This window comes from Mycetomoellerius zeteki, unplaced genomic scaffold (assembly GCF_001594055.1).
Source record: "Mycetomoellerius zeteki isolate Tzet28-1 unplaced genomic scaffold, Tzet1.0 scaffold210, whole genome shotgun sequence".
Classification (NCBI taxonomy): Eukaryota; Metazoa; Arthropoda; class Insecta; order Hymenoptera; family Formicidae; genus Mycetomoellerius; species Mycetomoellerius zeteki.
Genome location: NW_017257066.1, coordinates 49,250 through 70,608, shown reverse-complemented (window position 1 = coordinate 70,608; position 21,359 = coordinate 49,250). Strand labels below are relative to the sequence as shown.

The window sequence follows — 21,359 nt, the reverse complement described above, 5'->3', positions numbered from 1 at the left end:
TTAAAAAATCTGCTTTCTACAGACTTGACTATCTGGGAATATAAAAGTAAGTAACTTTGTGTTTTATATATATGATAATTTATGTTATTTGTGCTATTGTGTGATATGTGCTATATATGCTAGAAATACATTGAAAAATATTAAAGAATTATATAATATATATATATATTAATATATAAATAAATTTAGAGCTTATATCTTAAAGGCTACGTTCACACATCGTATGCTTAGTCTGCGACCTATATCCCAAATTTGACCTAAATTATTTAGGCCCCACGTTGTAAACACTTGGTAGATGACCCGATCTAGCTTTAGGTTAGGCCTCGTTTATTAGCGGCCTGACCTAAAATAGGTCGTATGCTTTCTCAGTGTCGGAATGGTTGATGTTTAATTCTAATAACATAAAAATTTATTTTAATATATTTTGTAATGATATAAATATATGTATATTTTTAATTGTTAGAGCTGTATTATGAATTTTAAATCTAAATAAATAAAAAAAAATAAAAAAGAAGGGCTCGTCCGGGATTTGAACCCGGGACCTCTCGCACCCTAAGCGAGAATCATACCCCTAGACCAACGAGCCGTATGCTCATGACGACATAAATACAGGATATCAAACTGTAATGTTACGATAATTATGTATATCGACACACTAAACACACGCATATACGCACAAGGCGTTATCTATGTTATTAACTGCGCGATAATTCTCTCTCGGTGCGTGGCATATGTTCAACATGGCGGGCTACAGTCAGCAAGACTTCAATAGGAGTGCGTTGACGCTCGATAGCGGACGGGTAAATGTAATCGATTTACAATTTTAATTGTCCACCATAACATTTAATCGATGCGCACATCACGATACACTTTGATTAATAACGCCACCGATCTACGTTTTTTGGCTGCACTCTTTTACACTTTTCGTTATTACAAGTGGAGATTGATATATAATACGTAGCCAAAAAATGTGGAAAAAAGAAAAAAAACTTGAAAAAAATGTAGAAAGTACAATTAGAAAGAATAAATCCTATATTTATTGAAATAATTTATAGCAATTATATTTCTTTTTTTATGCAGCTATAATGTATGTGAATCACTCGCGTGTTACAAAGAGCGTATCAAAGATCGTGTATTTTTTTTTTCGTATTTATAAATATAAATGTCTTGATTTCTAAAGTTGATTTTCTCTAAACAAATATTTAATTGAAGAGATTACTGATAACAGCATTCTAATTTTTAATACTAAATGTCTTTGTATAAGTTAAGCATTATAAATCTCTTAAATTCAAATTCATTTATTAAATTAAAAATAATAAAAATTTATAATTTTTTGCAATTAAATTTTTAAGCGACTGAAATTGATGAATCTTGTAGAAAATAATTTTTAAAAAAGTTATTTATAAAGTTGTTATTTATTTTGTAAATAAATTTACTTGATAATTTATCTTATAAAATGTGGATTTTTTAAAGTAATTGTAATTTTTTCTATATTCTTCATTTTCTCTACACATACACACACACGTTCTTATTATTATTTTTGTATTTTTCTTACTTTCGTCTTATTTATAATCGACAATTTAGGCATGGTATACGGGGCAAAGAGCAGAAAAAATTCCTAATGGTTTGATGAGAGTTGTTGGTCACGATTGTCTCGGCTTGGATCTCTCCTATAACGAATTGTCAACTATTTCTGGCATAAAGGATTTTGAGCAGCTTCAGGAATTGATCTTGGACAATAACAAACTAGACAATCTCAAAACGTTACCTCATATTCCGACTTTGACCACTCTGAGTCTTAATAATAATAAGGTGCTTTATATATATATATATATATACCTGAAGAAATATTTAAAAAAGTAATAAAATTCTTATGAAGATTATGTTTCAAAAAAGATTTATGAAACTTGACACAAAAAATTACTAACAATATTTAGTTTTTACATTATTTTTAATTCTTTTATTAATTTCTTTAACACACTATTTATTATTAGGGACTTTCACAGAATTTTTTTATATAGAAGCCAAATAATAAACTTCGTTTCTAGATATTCAATATCGACAAAACCCTTGATAGAATACGAGAATGTTGTCCCAACGTGGAGTACGTAAGTCTTCTGGGTAATCCTGGTTGTCCTGATCAATTGACCAATCCGACGTTTACCGATGAAGATGATTACGAGCGTTACAGGCTATACGCCATCCACATTTTACCTCCGAGTCTTCGTTTTCTGGACTCTCGAAGAGTCACTGAGCAGGAGAGATCAAATGCTAACACTCGCGGCAGATATTCCAAGACGATCAAGCTCGTCCCGGAGTTGATTCGCAAGTTCGTACCCAGTTCGACTGGACAAGCCAATAATGAATTCGATGACATATATTTCAACATCCATTACACGCCTTTGTCGAGTTCGCTGCGCAATCCTCAGGATCATAAAGGTACGTATAGCGTAAATCAAATTATGAAATAAATTGTATAATTCGAAGTTATTTTAAAACATTTTTGACATTTTGTATTGTACCTTTAAAAACTTGTACCTTTTAAAATTGTTCATTATACGAGGTATCTCAGAATGACCGCTAAATATTTCGTATGCTGCTAGAGCGGACTAAACTGAGTCGAAAAGTCCTTCATTTTGCAATTTTTGCAAATAGTTAACAAGATATTAATTATTAAAAATCGCCGAATATTGGTTTTCAATAATTTTTTACTCAAGTACTATAATTAGTATAATTAGTATAATAAGTATAATTTCTGATGAAATGTTATAAAATCTAAAAAATTAAAAACTATTTTTTTTAAATTATGGGATGAGAAATTTTAGAATATTTCAGAATTCACTTGTATGAAAAATTCTGAGAGAAGATGTAAACTTTTCGAATATTTCTGAGTATTTCTGAAAAATGTTCCAATTTGTGATCAAATAAAAATTATGAGAAAAATTTTCACCAGGGCGGCGACTTTTAATAATTAATATCTTGTTAACTATTGCGAAAATTGCAAGATGGTAAAAGACTTTTTGATTCAATTTAGTCCGCTCTACCAGCACACGAAATATTTGGTGGTCATTCTGGTACATCCTGAATAAACAAATATAGTAAATATAACACCAGTAATAAATTTTTTTCCAGGTATATATGGTAAATGTAAGTATCGATATTCTGGCAAGAATTCAGAAGGCAACAGGTTCATCTCGAACAACGATCTTTAATCGAGAATTTTATATATATATTTCTAAGTATGACCTTAAAATATTTTTCTAGTCAGATATGATTGATATTAATGAAATTATCAACACAAGATTCTTTTCATATATCTCGATATTAATAAAATCCATTACCCGCATCTATTGCATGATTAATATTGTATTATTAATACTAATGATAGAGACATACATAGAGATTTACATATACCATAGAAACATACATATCAAGATTTATATTATAAAAAAAGTTACATTTTGATATCAGCAACCATTATATTTGAATATAAATTATAATTATTTACTTTAAAATGAATACATCTAGATAAATAATGCATATCTCATAAAAAATATATTTAAAAGCTTACGATATACAGTTTAAAAAAAACTGCGAAATATTAAAAAAAAATACTCTTAAGAATAAAATAAAAAGTGTAAAATTATATAAAATAAAATTGTTTGATTAATTATATGTATATTTTATTTTTTTAGATGAATTTTATCATTATTCAATATACGTATATCGATTTAAGTTTCTTTCTCTTGTAGGATTGATATGATTTCTTTCGATAAGTGTCTGATTTACATTTATAACTTGTCACAGGCATTTATATTTTTACAATGAATAAATTATGCAAAATATACGAGTAAACGTATAAAACTTTTATTATCATGTACACCGACGAGCGACATATAAATAAATGTCTGATTCTCTAAGTTTTTAACATTACATTTCATAACATTAAATGCTAACTGAACTAACATACGTAAAGTAACTTGGAGGCTCTATCGGGATAGAAAACGCAATGGGTTATCGTAATAAAATCCTCGATTCTCTATTGGTCCGTAAATGCGCACGACATACAATTATCGTAACGACACTAAATTTAGTATTTCAGGAATATCGAAATCTTATATAACTATGCATATTTCAAAATTTATGTTAATTTAAGACACATATATTGATCCTACGAAGGATAATTGAATTAAAAAACAATTCACGCAGAAATTTGATTTTATCAAATTTACGACTTCGATAAACATACTCTTCCTACGGAATTTTGGCGCTTTTCTAAATTTTATCTTTGTTAAATATATATTTACATTCTTATTTTATTTAAATTTCTTTCAGAATATGAATCAAATCAATCAATTTCCTTTTAAAAAATTATATTTGAATTTCTTGATTTAAACATAACTTTCTTTGATTAGAATGAAAATTCGAGAATTATTAAATAAATTTCTTATTTTGAAGATCAAAATTGCACTTAAAAAAAAGATTATTTTCCTAATTGAAATTTTTTAATTCATCTATCTTTAGCTCAAGGAGCTTACGCATCACACAAATCTCTACGTAACGTTAAAGGCAGTTTCACAGTTCCCTTTCGTTAACCCTGTTTTTAGGAAGAGAGACAGAGAGTCTTAAAGATAATTACAACGACTTACGATGTTATACTCATAAATAATTGAAGGTATAATAAATCAGTTAAGTACGAGTTCATCAATTCGAACCTCCGATTTATCCTTAAACCTTCGAGAGTCGTCAATACTTATAACACGATCTAGCGGTGCATTTAGCGCTAAATGCATGCCTAACTGTGTCAAATATTATATTGATATTGGATCAGAACAGTCGCATTTAACGCTAAATGAACGACATAAAAACAAATCGCCGCTGAACGCGCACCGCGAATACGAGCCTTTACAATCGTTCTGGAATTCCCGGAGGAAAAGCTTCTTTAATTTTGGAAATATAATTATGAATGGCGAGTTTCCTTCGGGAATTTCAGCGGCGACGGATTCGATGCTTGCATATATATGTATACATATAAATATAACATCTACAAGAATGCGTTTTCGTTTATGTTGCTCGAGGAAGCGGTCGTATTTAAATCCCTTAAATACACCGTTCCATCATTCGCTCGTTCGTTCGTTCGTTCGTTCACTCGGGAGACTCGCTCGTTCCTATTGTTACACATTGGAAGCATCTTTCTCTCCAAGAAAGGAAAGTGTCCATAACGTTGTTCAGACGTTCCAAACGCTGAGTTTTTGATCATGTCTCGTCCGATTTATTTAGTAAATGAAGAGAAGCGAATGAATGAAGGAAGCGTATCCTACTTTTATAAAAGACCTGAGTTCTCTATCGTATATGAATTATTATCACCGTTACAACTTTTCATTTTTCGGTGAAGATCCATTGTGGATTATACGATGTCTTACACGATATTAATCAAATTTTAAAATTCATAATCTTAAAATGTAAAAATATAACTGCGGCCCCTTCATTCATTTGCTTCTTACAAACTTCTTACGTTCGTAATAATAAATGTAATACTATTACAATCTTTGTAGTGATTATGGACTAAGAGCACGCTTTTGTAAAGTTTAAAAACGTTAAACTATCATTCGTGCCGTCAGATTAATTTTCGGACTTTTTTTGGTGAGGTAGAATTTCGCGAAATTACGAAATATTTCGTGATTCAACGTTTGGAACTCAACGAGAGTTTATTCGTCGTTTCTTCGTTAACCGCAAAGAGCGCACATATATACGCGTACATGTGAATACTAATAATCATCTTGCCAATTGTTTTGGACGGACGCCCTTTTGCTTTCATCTCGTTTCGGACGTTTCAAAAACCTAACAATATTCTTTCAAAAACCTTCGATGCTTTATGATATTGCACAAATTTTAATGACTTACATAATTTATACATCCAACAAAGGTTTTTTTCTAATCATAATTAAAAGCGAAAAGAAAGAATTATGAGACGTAGCTTTCAAAAAGATAAATAAAGTATACTTCGCTTTGCTCTATTATAAAATTACTGAAGCTATAATAACAAAAATATAAAATTTTTTAGAGAAAGAATTGCAATAATATTAAAATTAAATAAATTGTAATATAATTTTATCTTGAAAAATATTAAAGAAATTTATTACAATATGAATTCGCCACAACATTTAATATTTGGCACGTCAATTGTATTAATGTTATGTTGTTACGAATCGTAACTTTGCGTAAAAGAAAATATGTTGAAAAGTAAAAATTGAAAATCTAAAAAACAATACATTTATAATATATTTTCTAATAAGCAGAAATATTTTATTTATATTTTCAAACACACTTCGAATATATTTCATATTTTCTTAGTGAGAGTATGCACTTTTTATTTTTGTAAATATTTTAGCATATATCATATTTCTTTTCTCTTCTAAATCATTAAATTTGATCATTTTATCGGGTAAATACAATATGATGAAAATAACTAATTGTTATATTTTTTGGAATAGCCAAAGCGAAGCAGCAATAAAATAAGAATAAGAATCTATTTTAAAAAATTCATAGAAGTAAGCATCTTGTGTAAGTAACGTGTTCATTATAAATTATATTGAAAATTTTATGAGAGAATTTTATGTAGAGAATACGATTTATATAAAAATTAATAACGGACAACGTATAGAAATAAGAATGGACAGGGAACTGAAAATAATTTAATGCGTACTGTTTACAGAATATGAAGCTCAGAACTGATAGTGACGTATATTTCATCAGTTCAGGCTAATCTGGTAAACAATTTTTACGATTAACGGGGAATTTTGCAGAGAATTTTTGCTTACGTCCATTCAGGAAGATTAGACGAGTTCACGTCGCTTCCGAAGGCACTGATTCTTCGTTCGCAAATATTTAAGATCACGTCCGTCGTAAGAGCGACACTTTTAGAGCTATGTACAATCAACTTGAACTAAATTAGCGAACCGTTCCTCTCTCGGAAACAAGAACTGGAGAGAGTACGCGACATTATCACGTTGCTTCTTTTAAGTACCGTTATTCTTCCCATGATTGTGCAAGTTCGGCCTTAATGTTACTGCGCCCTCGACCCAGAAATTCGGCCTTTCGAGCATGTTTTGCCAGAGAGACAACTCGCGGCCAGTCGCATCCATCCAGTCCACCGGTTTTCCATAATGCTTGCCTGAAATGGAAATTTGCAGCACTTATATTATTGCCGAAAAAAAAATTTTCGTCAAATTTTTAGAACATAGCGAACTAAATCAAGAAAAACGTACGATATTTATTAATTAAATTTTCTCTGATTAGATTTCGAGAAATTATTATTTCTCTTATCTGTGTGACAAGATATATATTAATAAATTCAATTTAAAATAATGATTTTTATATAAATACCGGTGCCAAGATTAAATCGAACGCCGCCAAGGAATTCGTTACTAGCAATTCGATCATGATCCCAGACTGTCAATTCTAATCCACGTTCCGCCAGTTCTTGTAAACTAACATCCTTGTAGATGAATGTATGACCCCAAACTGGCGAGCCGCCAGATCTACGAACGACGACGGTCTTCTGTTTACCAGATCGTCCTTTATCGGGAAGCAAATAACTGAAAGAAATTGCAATTTGAAATAATGCAAACGATGTAAGAATTTTCTATAAAACTCCAAAAATATTTTTATTACTTAAATAGAGGCCATAAAACAATTTTTATTAACTGTAATCATAAATATACTATACATATATATTATTAAATTAGTATCCAGGATATAATATCCTGATATTCGGATATCATTGTTTTGGACTTAATATCAGCTTGATAACGACAGGATGCGATCAAGTGGTCAATATACATCCACTAGAAATCTGTATTTATTTTTTCATTTTTTTATCTATCAGTTTTAAACCGTTTATAATTTAAATATGTATATACTTATCACTTTTATATATTTAACATTGAGAATGATCCGATCGGGCTCGAAATGCTGTTTGTATTATTTTTTGTTTAGTTCTTATTAATTATATTACATCTTTTACTTAAATATTGTTTTCTTATGGTTCGTAGCCTTTCCCAACACTTTTATTATTAATTTTTATTAATTAAACCATATTACAATATATTTTAAGAAATATTAATACTCAAAATGAGGGGAAGTATACCTTTTACAGAAGGGATCGCAGGTACCCGAGTTTTTGCCGCGCGTCTGCAGATTTCTAGCCTCCTTAACAAGCACGTGGAGCGCGCCGCGGCTCCAGTTCTTTTTCGTTTTAGAGCTGCCACGTTCCGCGTTGCTTTCTCGATCGCGTTCTTGCTGCGCCGGATCTGGCGGAACAAACTTCAGACCAACGATCACCTCGCCTTTGTATGCAACCGGATCATCAAATGGCTCCGTCTGTAAGCAATATATACGGGATTTATCGCTTATATTCTTTTGTTTTTTTTTAATTACGTAAATGAGAAGATGTCAAAAGACTTATATATTGTACATCAAAATTTAGAATTTTGTTTGTAAAAGCGATTTTTCGCATTGCAAATTTTTATTGTGAGAAAGAGGGAGAGGAAAAGGGTGGGAGGGAGTAGGGAGGGGAGAGGAGGAAGTAGAGAGGGACAGGAAAAAGAGAATTTTACATATTTATCAAAACCTTCATGGAGAGAGAGAGAGAGAGAGAGAGAGGCACAAAAAAGTGCGAAGTTTCAAAAAACTTTAATTGAATTCTATTTAATTTGCCATTTATAATTTTTTTTTAATTATAAATTATAATTATATTTTTTAATTATAAATTTCATCTGTAATATATTAAAAAATTGTACTATTAGGTAGTCTGATATTCTGCTGTTGGTCCTTGAATTAAAAAATTAAAGAAATGAAAATTTCATATTGATATATTCGATTATGTTTACGACACTTATTTGTACAAGAATTATACACTTTGCATTCACATGCGCTTATATCGGACCACATCGAAAGCATTTTAATTAAACAGCTTTAAAGTTGCAGCCTGCGTTTCGACGGAAAGAATGAATAGCAATGTTTTCTGCTGAATGTTCAGTGACGCAATCTACTAAATGCACAATGATGCAATCTATCCGACGCGCAATGAGCAGAAACTTACTTCACTCGGAAATGATTAGTGATTCTAGTTTTAAAGTTTCGAGATACGCTTCTTAATTTTTTGAAGGAAAATCAATGCCGTTGTCTGCACTATTTTAATATTATTAATGAGCGCAAACTTACCCTCTCTTGAAGAGGATACCAATGTGGCGTTGGATCGTCGAATATTTTGTTCTCCAGCGGCATTCGCACCTCGCCGAGGAAATCATTGCGACCGAACATGTCCGAATGCCAGACCGTCAGCCATAGTGTTCTTGTCTCCAGACCACTCAGACTCATATGGAACTAAAATTGCGCGATGACGAAACATCGAATCTCTAATTGCCATGCAAACAAGCAACGAATGTTTGTACCAACTCACATTTGACAACTTACCTTTAACGTTTCGTTAAACTCTGGATTTAACGTATGTTTCTTCACTTTCGTCTTTCTTTTACCGCTTTTTGATTTATCTGGCAGCAAATATACCTTGACGTATCTGGGAGAAGGAAAAAGGAATAAAAAAATAATCAAATTATAAAAAACTGAACATATTTAATTTTCAATATTATCTTTTATGAGCAACGATTATAAAAAATGTTTGTAAAATGAAATATGAACTGAGAATAAAATTAAATTATATATTTTTGTATAAAGAAATAATGAAATTTATTTTATTTAAATATAATAAAAAAATTGAATAGACACACGTTATGATGAGCTTTAAACGGGGTACTTACGGATCTGATCGTTTGCGCTTTACATCTACTGGCGCGAGGTTCTTGCACTTAGTTACGTGCACCTCGAACGTCAAATTCTTGTAGTCGTACTGCAAGGCGAATTCTACCTCACCTGTGACTACCACGGATCGACAACAACGTCCTTCGCCCGCACCACTGTATACCGACGCCATCGAGTCCGAGCGTGCCTGGAATCGCGAAAATTAGGATCGTGAGGACTTTAGAACGGCGATCTCAGAATTGTAAAGTTCGCGTCGTTCTCCCGGTGAGAGCGCCTGTCTGCCGTTCTGTTAATCCGAGTGAGATGCAACGCTGCAATCTACTTCGCGTTAAATTGCGATAATAGATATAGTTTCTCTTGAAAGTTGGGAATGAGAAGGGCAATGGGTTCGAGCGAAACATAGCTAGCTGCAATCTGACGTTCATCCTCCATGCACAATAGACGAAAAAGAAATTTTTAACGCATTACAACTTACCCCGAGACTCGACAGAGATGACCGAGTGGCGAGATGGCTCGGATCGATGTCGTCCATGTCTAAGACTGTATGACTAGAGCCTGTTCGTGATCCTGCTCCGATAATTGGCGTGCTGCATGCTTCCGACAAACTGCTTCCATCGTCTATGGAAAATTTGATTATTCAAACTGACTCAGTGTCCAATTGTCGAGAGATAACAAGAACAGAAGATAAAGTTCTATTTTAAAAAATGTTCATGCAAGCTTCAAAACAATCATTTCAATAAGTATACTTTCGGAGATCTTACTAAATTATTAAATATTAGTAAATATAATTTTGTCATTGGTTCAGGCAGTTGATTTTATTGTTATCTCAATAAAATTTCAATAATGTATGTAGGATATGTATATAGGATATGTAGGACATAATTTATAGATGATATAATAATAGTCATACTTAATTATTTGTCTATTTTAATTAAAAATTTTTACTTTAAAATAATTTTAAGGTGATCTTTGCAATCATTTTAAATAATTTTTCATTTGCGCACATAAGTCTTTATATTTTTCATATGAATTATATTTATATACACTTATATATTATATTTTCTTATATTTATGTTTAATTAAGTTTAATTATAAATAATGTCGATTAAATTTTTTTACTACTTTTGCCGTCTCTTCAGGTCTAATGTTAAAGTGTTTTTTAACTAACTTATTATCAATTCAGGGATGTTCATTGCGGACACTTTCTGTTGTCCGTATTGCGTCGAGCATTTGGCGAAGATATTTGCGGGAAACTCTAGCTTTGAATCGCTCTGCGACGCTTTCTTCTCATCAATAACCGACGATGATTTCTTCTCTTTCTTCGGAAGGATTGGCAGACTCCCGATTACGCACTTCATTCCGTTGCTCAAAGTTCCACTACCAAACGAAAATTTGCTCTTTGAATCCGAGGTATCGATCAAGATATCATCCTTGCGATTTGCCAATGAAACTTCGCTGTTGACATTGGATGTCTGCAGAAACTCATCGTCTTTCAATATCTCATACTCACATTTTGTCAGAGGAATTTTCTCCAACGTGAGTCGACTATCATTTTCCAATTTTGCAGAATCGATAGGTGAAATCTGCAATTCGATGGACTCCGTCTTCTCTTTCCTATTCATTTCGTTCGCATCATTTGATTTTGAACGCGAAGCTGTTTTTTGTCCCTTGTAACAAGAACCACAACAGCACTCCAGCAACCAATTCGAAGCAAGACGTTGCACCATTTTACTAGTGGTCCAGGATTTTCGAGTAGAAGATTCCTTGAAAGTTGAATAACGAGCACCCTTTGCCACTTTTTTTTGCATTAATTCAGTTTTTGGACTCGATAGATTTTTCTCATTCATGGGTAATTATTTTCATATCGTTTTCTTAATTCATATCTCGAAGCGAGTTTATAAAAGTCAGAGTGAGTTTCACTAAATTATACGAAGATAGAGGTTTTGTCTCACGTTAACTTTCTATTTTTGACTAATAAAAGGATAATGTTATTTTTAAAGATTTAAAATTAAAAGTAATAATGATATTATATATATAATAATATTTAATATTTGCTGATTGTAATAAATAACAGGAAATGTCGAAAGAGATGTAATGCGGAACGAAACAATCGTTATACTGACGGATTTGTTCATGTAAAGAACTATTCGTTCTTTAGCTGAACGGAACAGGGGCAATGATAATATTTTTCCTTCCTGCCATTCTGAACGAATAGCATGTTAACAGTGTTTACGTTCAAGGCCCAGTATCTGGTGAGTTTTGATAACGAGTGATACGATAATTGTAGGCGAGGAAGTCGTAAAATCGTTCAGAAAATTCCTACACAAAAAAAGACGCTATTTAAGTAACGATACAATTTTTCTAATTTTTTTTTCTTAGATATATAAATCTTTAATATATATTTCAATTTTTAATGTGTTCTAAACTAGTTCAAAATCTTTCTTCTTTATTTTTTGTCGAAATTTTATTGTTAAACTTTGTTGTTCATCGATTTCACGATTCTCATTTGTGTTTCTTGCAACTTGGCGGGACACTTATCGTGAAACTGTGCACGTAGACTGCATTATTTTTGCGAAATGATATGCAAATTTTATGCAAAAGTATGTAGATTTGTTAAAATAGATAAAAAGCAAACATTCTTAAATGTATTGTATAAGCGCCGCGTTACAAGAACAGAGACATTTGCTTTTTACTTGTCAATATAATCAAGATAATCAACGTTATACTGAATAACGGTGAAATGATTGTAATGAACAATTAAATATTGGGTAACAAATGTTGTTTACCGATAATCAACGTGATAGTCGTCGTTTTGCGATACAACCTAATCATGTCCGATAATATTCCGATAACGGCAGAGTTAGATGCGCGCGAATCAATTTACAGTTTTGTAAATAGACGAATGTGTGCCAAGGTGAACGCATCAAGGATCGCCGCGCTTCGTCTGAGAAAAATGACTTTCATATGTGCAAATACGTGTATACTGAGCTCTATCAATTTCGACGTCATCAGTTAAAGAAAGTTTGTCATAATCCCACGTAGATGTATCTAAAAAAAAGTCATTCTTCACATTTAATTGTATTGTATCACAGTATTATCATATACGTTACTGTACTAATTAAAACTGAATTTTTTAAATTTCACATGGAAAGGGCGCTTAAACTAAGTTGCTAGAACGTCAAATCTTTTCATAACAACGTTTATTGTGCTTAAGATTCCTAATTATTTTGATGGTCTAATAAAACTATAATTTTCAGATTTGTATCTAGCTAAATTTTTAGATATTTCAACAAAATTATTCTTTTCGTGTATTCCTAGGTTTTAATATAAATTTTCCTTGTCTCTTTTTTTAAAATCAATTTTCTAGAGTTAGCATGTTTACATTTCGTAATATGTAATTTAGTTCGTCGCAGATTCTATCACTAAAATTAAGATTGATTCTCGTAGACACTCCCGCGTGTTCATGTCCCACGCGATACGAGATGGGGAAGGTTAATTAAATCACCCGGTCCTTCCGAGCGCAAGTAATCACGCGTCTGTCTCGTCAGCAGTAATTTCGCCACCATTGGATTGTCTCTCTGCGAATTTGATCTTGCTTCCTCCAGTTCTCACCGCACAGAAAACGCAATTCGCCTGTTATTCACATGTACTGTATGCGTGCACGCACGTGAACGTCTTATCCGGGGCATAGTACTACGCATCGAGAACGTAAGCGAAAGTTCTGTTGTACCTCGCCTGACACATAGAGAACTCAATCTCAAAATGGCCGATTAGGTAAATTTATCCGTTAACCGCAATAAACATAATACAAATGAAATTACAAAAGAAATCATGTATTTGGCGAATAAATATATAATTAATTTTTCAGTTCTTCATGCGTATAATTTCTATCATTTTCGTGATATAATAAGTTTCTATAGCTGTATTTAGTCGAATGTTACTTTGGTAAATGCTTTTATTCAATTCTCCCGGCATACCTTTATTACACGTTCGATACACAATTATTGCTTGCGTTTTTCCTTTTTTTACATGTTTGATATCTACTCTGTGTGTATATTTCCTTTAAAAAACGCTATTGTACGTATCTGCGAATAATTAAATTATTACCGGAGTTATTCGCCAGGATCATGGAAAGGATTGTATGCATGTGTACGTTTCACCGCATACGCAATAACCTGCATTAGCAATTATCGAATTACTCTATCAAAGCATGCAGGACATATTGCTGGGATAAATTAATATCAAAAGTTGTTTCAGCTAATTTCCAAGTATAATACGTATAGGTAGCGCCAGAGATAAAATTTTGTTAATTGAAAACATTTTTTAACTTAATTATTTATCAAGATTATAATAAATTTTTTAAACAGTTTTTCAACATCTTATAATTATTTTTAATAAATAATATCTATATTTATTAAAAATGATTAAAATTTAGAAAGATTGTTTAAAAAATTAATCTTTATAAATATTTTAGAACTGTTAATAAATACATTCATCAAATCATTTTTTTTTTAAATCTTACAAAGCAAAAATTAGTAACAAAAAAAGAAAAACAATATAGAAAATTAATCTTATTTTTTGTATCGCATTTTCTTTTTATGCAACATTGGTCAAAGCAATATATTCACACGATTTTGTTAATATTGGTCGAAACGAATTGTAATCATAGAAATCTGAAGGATGTTGTGTGATGGGTATAAGAGACGTAACGTCCTATTTCATGATTGTCCATGAAGCGAAGAACCGTTCTAGCAATCGTACAAAAAACTTGACACGCATTCCAAAACTCGCAGTTCAACGACATTCTTGACTTTTTTAACGTCAGCTTAATCCCTTCCATAATTCATTCATTCTCTGACAGAATTCTAGCTTTCGGGAATTTTTCTTTTACATTTTATGTATTTTGGTGACCCATAAACGAAGCTTTTAAGAGATATAAAAAGATTATACGAATTGTTTATACGTATCAGGATCACTATTAATTAATCATGTTTCAACACATTATAATGTAACCTAAGATACCTTATATGTATATGCTTGCTGTTAGTTGGACAGCTTTGCCATGCAATGGAAATAAAATAACTCGAATATCCTGCACTGCTTGCGGCATAAAACGGTGATTGAAAGTTGTATTAGTCCTTATTCGCACAAAAAATTCATCTGGTTTAAGTAGCGTAATAACGATCGTTGGTTAGTGAATATAGAACACTGCAATGTCTGCGATGTTGAACGTAAACCTGTCGCCGACCGATCTCTAACAAGCAAAAAAAGATGAACGAGTCTAACTGGCGAACGAGTATGGAGTTTCGCGACTCGGAAGTCACAAACGAGCAACGCATATAACGTAGAATGTGTGTAAGCCGCGTATGGTAGTCATGATGCTGTATTGACGTGATTTTACAAAAAATTCGTAAAAAAGATATCTACATCATCTTCTTTAGAAAATTAAGATGAAATATTTTAATTAAATCATTAAATTTTAAATAATTGAAAAACTGAAAGAAATAAAACATATTTAGTCTTTTCTCTATAAATTAATCGGAAATCTATTACAATGATTGCTTAACATAAATGATATTAATAAAATGCTGGTCCTAAATCCTGGTAGTACATATCTGTTGAACTTTTTGAGATTATGTTTTTCTCCTGATAGTTATCTGTTGAACAGATACTATTTTAATAATAGATAGCAGTATTAGAGTCCTAGAACAAAAATCCACAAAAACCCACAAACCACAAAAACCCACAGAAACCCATAAAAACCCCCAAAATTTAAGTTTTTCTGGAAAAAAAAACTGGGTTTTTGACAACCATGATTTAATTTCTTTAAAATGTATTTAATTTATATCTACTTTATGCGCATTATTTATAAAAAAATGTTAAGACAAAATAATATTAAGAAAATTTTCACGTCAATCGATTTAATCGGAGTATGTATTTTTTATCGAGTTCGAGCTCGACTTTGCTCCAGTAAGCGTTGAATCGATTAATGGATGTATGTGCTACTGTATATATTAAAGAGAACTATTAAAGTAAGGAGCACAAGTAGAACAAGATTTTATTTTGATGTTTAATTATAGGAGGATTTTTATTCTATGTATTTTTACGACCAACTGCTTCCAACCAACGGTTGGCGAAAAACGGATAATATCCAAAAATGGATAATATCCATAACTACAATGTATATTCTTATCAACTTTTGGTTACAGACTTCTTTATTCTCAAGCTTGGTTTGTAGCACATAATTATCATTAACTGTATTGTTAAAAAATAAAAATATTTTCTTAACATAAGTTTTATCCAACCGATACACATAAACTACCTTAAACTAAATATTATATATATATATATAATATTTAGTTTAAAATTTAATTACATTGATATTAAATTCTATTTTTAATGGAGACTTTTATTCGTAGACATAATTTCGTACGTGGAAGAATAATCGTTCGATGATGAAATTTTATGTACATGATTCGGAGATTTTTTTTCCCCGAACCATGAGTAAAGGGTGGTTTTCTCCGTTATTGATCTGCGAGAGACGCAGCTGGAATCGGGAGTGGCAAGGACCTTAATTTCATTAGATTATTATACTAGATATTATACGTTAACAAAAATTGAATTTTATTGGAGTGAAGTTTATTTATTGCAATTAATATAGAAAATTGTTGAGTTTAAAGCAACAACTATTAATACGGGTAGAAAAAATTATTTTGTAAATAATTTATTTTAGCTTTAAATAAAACTATATAATAAATATATTAATTCTTACATATTGCATAATGCAAGTTATATATAGCATATTAATTTAAATTAAAAAAATAATTAATATAAAGCTTTCATTTATCGTGATATTAGAATTGTATAAAAAATATAATATAATAATTGTAACTTTAAATGTATGTATTTAGATTGAAAAATTTATGTAAAACCTAGATATATTAAAAGAAATAGATTAATTTCTCTCTCTCTCTCTCTCTCTCTCTCTATTATAAGAAATAAGAATATATTTCTTTTAGCGAGAAGTACCAAAACAAAGAACGTTTTTAACGGTATCTCAAGTTGCAACTAGTTCTCTCTAACCACTATTCTTTTTAGCTGCAATAACTTGTTATGTAGGTAGGAAAAACATAGGCTAGATTATCGAGAGACATTCACATTCAAAAGTAGACTGGGTTAATGCTCGACAAACGTTGTGATATATTTCACCGATCGATAAGCCGGCCAAACACATACACATAATGGTGCACGAAACATTCAAATCGTTGATTTATTCACGTGCAAATACTCACGAAAATATATTCTACACGTAAATTCCGTAAATAAAGTGGAAACTGAGGAACAATAAATTAAATTCGTTACAAGCGAGCGAATTTGCGATATTGTATGCACAAATGTTGCTTTTACGACATCGCAATATAAGAGTAACAGTAGAAAGGTTTAACAATAGGTACGCACATGCGGAGTGCGTGCGGGTGCGGGGAGTGGCCCCTGCGTGGCATTATCGATTGTCGCGCGGGAGCTGCGGGGAGCTCAGTAGGGATGTCGGAGAAAAGAAGGGAAACCTCGTAATAAAGCAGTTGCACCTGTTACACACGAGCGAGCACCTGAACGAACGCGCCGCAGTACGCGTGGTGTTCTACTTGTCGTGCATAAAAACGCGCATTCTCCGCAGAAATGAACGGCGTTTTTCCGTATTTTGCAAAGAAAAAAGAAACAGAGGCGATTGCTTCCGTATACTTCAGAAACGGGAGGACGCAACTCCAGAGAAATTGTTCGTTTTCAGAAGAGATCTGATTTCCAGAGAAACGAAGGGGCATATTTTTCAATTTGGTAAACAAGAGGATGAGTAAAAAGATTCATTCTAGTTAAAATTTGTCTGCAAATTAATATCCGTTCATAGAACTTAATTTAAAAGATTTTTATTAATTTTATTGCGAAAAATATTACTAAGGCCTCGGTAGTCTAAAGGCTTAGAACATTCGTACGGAATACAAGAGATCCGGGTTCGACTTCCGGTCGAGGCAATATTTTTCGCAATAAATTTATTTATAGTTTTTCAGTACATTAACATCTTTCTAATAGAACGCCAGATTGAGCATCAAATTATTAAATTGCTTATCAATTTAATTTGTTGATATTACTGTAATAGTTTGATTGCGTTTTATAAGTTCGAAAAATTATTTCGGCGCGGAGTTCAAATAACTACACATTTAGTATATAAATTCACATAGAATTATTTAAAGGGATGCTGGAGTGACCAAATTATCACATTACAGTCTGCACCATCTCCTAATTTTGCGTCTATCTTTAATCCTGTAAAAGGATTTTTTATTCCGTTCAAACAATTCGAAGATTTTTATACTGTAATGTAATAATTTGGTCACTCTCTAACATCCCCTTGAAAGCATTAAATCCAGCTTCGACCGATATAGGCTTCTAGTTTATCGATTGTGTTCTTACATGTATGGTCTAAAATAAGATTCTTATTGTTTAAAAGATTTTGATATTAAAAAATAAAATTATTTTTATATAAAATCATATAGCTATTTTTTATTGTAACATAAACTTTTTCTCCGTTATTTTTTTAATAATCGAATATTTGGATAGTTCTTTTGATTTAATTTGCTTCATATTATAATAATTTTGAAATAATTAAAACAGGCTTTTCATATTGCAGGCATATTGCATAAATATTTTTAAATGAGTAGTTTCGAACTTACTACCTTTTATCTCTTAAAATTTATCATATATTTAAAGTTTTAACTCTTTTCTGAAAAAGTTTTTCCTTGAGCTATCTATTGATTTTATAGTTTATATCTTCGATATATATATTTTTTTCTAACATGTTATGAAATCTGCTTATCTATTCTCTTCTTTTTCTTAAGAGATATATATAACATTATTGGCGGAAGGATAAAAAATACTTTCATATAAAGGTTGCGTGTCATGATCGTATGTTATAGTTAAGTGTTAGCCAGGAAAATATTATGATGTCCAGAAAATGAAACTTTACGGTGTATGATGCAATGGATAAACATGACATAATCGTAAATGAATTAATTGAATTTATGTCAGAGAAAAAGCAAATGTGTGTGTTTGTGTGTGTAACGAATGTGTAAGGAGGTGTCGGAGAATTAGCTCAGACTTGTTATTACACCAAATTTCACGCGACGAGTAACACGCTTTCGCAATGTTATCTCGCTTTTCGCAGCGTTTATGCCTTCAGAGGAGATAACTAAAGAATCTGCCATTACTCGGATTACTCAAGTTTACAGATAAAATCACGTTCACTCTCGCACATGTAAAATGTATAAGTATACAATATAGCCCCTTATTTCTCCTTCTCTCACGATCAAATCGTTTAACAGTACATTTTTGAAGTATAATAGGTAATTCCTTCTTAACAAAAGTTTTCAGGAAGATTTAATTTTGCTTATAATAAATTTTATATATCATAAAACTTTATCAAGTAAGTGAAAATTTTTTCAAAAAAGTTGTTACTTGTTTCATTCAGTAAACAGGCTGAGCGTAGATAAGATAAGATTACTGAGAAACTATGCATTTTGAATTTTCGCAAACTTTCCGCCGTTCACCTACACAGAAATTTACAAACGGTTTCTCTTTTGCCGTGCGTTTTTCTTTACGACGACGCTCGCCGTATAATTTCATATTTACACTTAATCATTTGCATGGTGCGCGCCACGTGTGCGTGACGATGCGACCGCCTAATTTATCACGCGGGAATCACACGTATCCACCGACCGAATTTCCTTTCATCCATGTGCGCTTTCTCCTTGTCTCTCAAAACCTAGCCTGCAGATTTAAACGTGAGAGATACGTTCTCTGTCTTTTTTCATTTTTGTATAATAAAAAAATAATTTCATATAACATTACATATAATAAAGAATGATCACTCATGTTATTATATTACCATAATGAGATTTAAAATTGCAGAATATTCTATAATTGACGACTATAAGAATGTATAAAAAATTGCATACTTTCTCCCATTATAAATATTGTCCATTAAAATTACAAGACCTTCCTAAAGTTTTACGAGAAAGTACATTGAAATTTTAGTTGCAAAAGTTATTTATCATCCAAATAGCTTAAGAAATAAAATTAGAATTTCAGTATATAAGAAACTCTAAGAATTCTTCTATTTAAAATGTTACACACTCATACATTCTCTTCTCACATATTCATCTTTAAATAAAAAAAAAGATTAGAAGAATAAAACACTAACATGCAACACCCGAAATAAAGATATAATAAGAAATATATTCGTCAAGAAATCTGTAATCAAAAAGCATTCGACTTTTTGTATCACCTGTGGGCGATCGTTTAAAGAAATATGAATATGACCTACCCGACGTGAGCGACATCGTCTGCTGCCTCCTCGATCTGGAATTGTCCCGCTTGCTGGTGGTCGATTGCGAGCCGGAAACTTGCAGGCCCGGTGCGCTGACGGCACGTTTCGGTCCGCTGCCGATCGCGCCGGATCCAATATTACTGTTTCTGGCGAAGCCGGGAGGTCGATACCGAGCGGACTTGACGCCGCTGTGCTGCGGCAGGAAATGGTAGACACTGTGCGCCTTGTGCATCGATGATGAGGTCGACGTCACTGCCGCTGTCGCGGATGACGATGACGACGACGTCGTCGTCAGGCCAGTCGGCGCACTCGGCACAGGTAATCGCGGCAAGGAATTAGTAGCCGCACTGATGGCGGATTGCATTCCACGTGGAAGAGTTGTTGCTCGCGATTCTCCACCGTATTCCAATTCATCTTCTGTATCTTCATCACCGGCTGATGCACCTGCATTGATGATTAACAGTTGTTCTCTGTGTCGGATAATGTTGACGATACCAATGTACGTGAAAATACAATGAGTAATCGTCTCGTGAAAGATGAATGGCTTCTTTGCGATTTACATGATTGTATATTATAGGTACAATTTAGATATGTTGAGCGATCCGTGATTTTATTAGATATTCAACTGTGTGTGTATGTATATGTGCATGTACATATTTACTATTTACTATTTGCGTATAATGCCGTTCCATTTCATTTAATCTATTGAAAATATTTATTTATTGGTACTTGTGATTCATGTACGCATCAACGTGTATGGAAATTATTTATTCATAAATATTATGCATTCATAAGATGCCATTTATTCATAATTAGGATGACGAAGTCTGAGAAAAATTATTTTATAAAAAAATATTAAACGTTGAGTTTCTTCTCGTTTCTGTATGCATTATATATATATATATATATATGCATACACACATACAATATATATACAGAATATATGAAATATATACAGTATGCGTCAAAAAAATGCGACTCTTACAACTAACACTTCAGTTGCCAGTTTAGTTAAATAAAGTGAGTGGATGGGGCCAAATTTATTTATAACACAAATATTTTGTCCTACCAAATATTTATTCGATATGATTTCCTTTAATTGCAATCACTGCGTTACTGTGTCACACTCAGCAAACATAATAGTGATTAAAAGAGAGTCGCA

At 31.9% G+C, this 21,359-nt stretch overlaps 2 protein-coding genes and 1 non-coding gene across 5 annotated transcripts in view; 1 reads left to right on the top strand and 2 right to left on the bottom strand.

Annotated features, from left to right (window-relative positions):
- The first annotated feature begins 481 nt into the window (after positions 1 to 481).
- LOC108722551 (leucine-rich repeat-containing protein C10orf11) lies at positions 482 to 3,268 on the top strand. Of its 2 annotated transcripts, none has more exons than XM_018447720.1 (4): positions 482 to 800; positions 1,585 to 1,812; positions 2,049 to 2,439; positions 3,133 to 3,268. In XM_018447720.1, exons 1-4 carry the CDS (start codon positions 732 to 734, stop codon positions 3,210 to 3,212), a joined length of 768 nt encoding a protein of 255 aa, XP_018303222.1. In that variant the 5' UTR covers positions 482 to 731; the 3' UTR covers positions 3,213 to 3,268. The 2 variants fall into 2 exon arrangements, with proteins under 2 accessions (XP_018303222.1, XP_018303221.1); XM_018447719.1 differs by having other exon boundaries at positions 482 to 806.
- Positions 515 to 586, bottom strand: TRNAP-AGG (transfer RNA proline (anticodon AGG)). The gene has a single exon. It is a non-coding gene; the product is annotated as a tRNA-Pro (tRNA).
- Positions 3,269 to 6,656: 3,388 nt separating the features above from the next.
- Positions 6,657 to 21,359, bottom strand: part of LOC108722563 (uncharacterized) — a 55,223-nt gene continuing 40,520 nt past the window's right edge. For both annotated transcript variants that reach the window (XM_018447743.1, XM_018447742.1), the window contains 8 exons: positions 20,195 to 20,641; positions 10,298 to 10,440; positions 9,822 to 10,009; positions 9,478 to 9,580; positions 9,226 to 9,387; positions 8,150 to 8,382; positions 7,387 to 7,598; positions 6,657 to 7,174 (listed from right to left, as the gene is read on the bottom strand). In XM_018447743.1, the coding sequence (XP_018303245.1) occupies positions 7,020 to 7,174; positions 7,387 to 7,598; positions 8,150 to 8,382; positions 9,226 to 9,387; positions 9,478 to 9,580; positions 9,822 to 10,009; positions 10,298 to 10,440; positions 20,195 to 20,641 (1,643 nt within the window). In that variant the 3' untranslated portion in view covers positions 6,657 to 7,019. The remainder of the gene's footprint in view (positions 7,175 to 7,386; positions 7,599 to 8,149; positions 8,383 to 9,225; positions 9,388 to 9,477; positions 9,581 to 9,821; positions 10,010 to 10,297; positions 10,441 to 20,194; positions 20,642 to 21,359) is intronic.

Coding starts and splice junctions, on each gene's coding strand:
- LOC108722551 (XM_018447719.1), top strand. CDS start 732: ATGTTCAACATGGCGGGCTACAGTCAGCAAGACTTCAATAGGAGTGCG. Junction 807..1,584: donor TCGATAGCGGACGGGTAAAT/GTAATCGATTTA, acceptor TCGACAATTTAG/GCATGGTATACGGGGCAAAG. Junction 2,440..3,132: donor CAATCCTCAGGATCATAAAG/GTACGTATAGCG, acceptor ATTTTTTTCCAG/GTATATATGGTAAATGTAAG.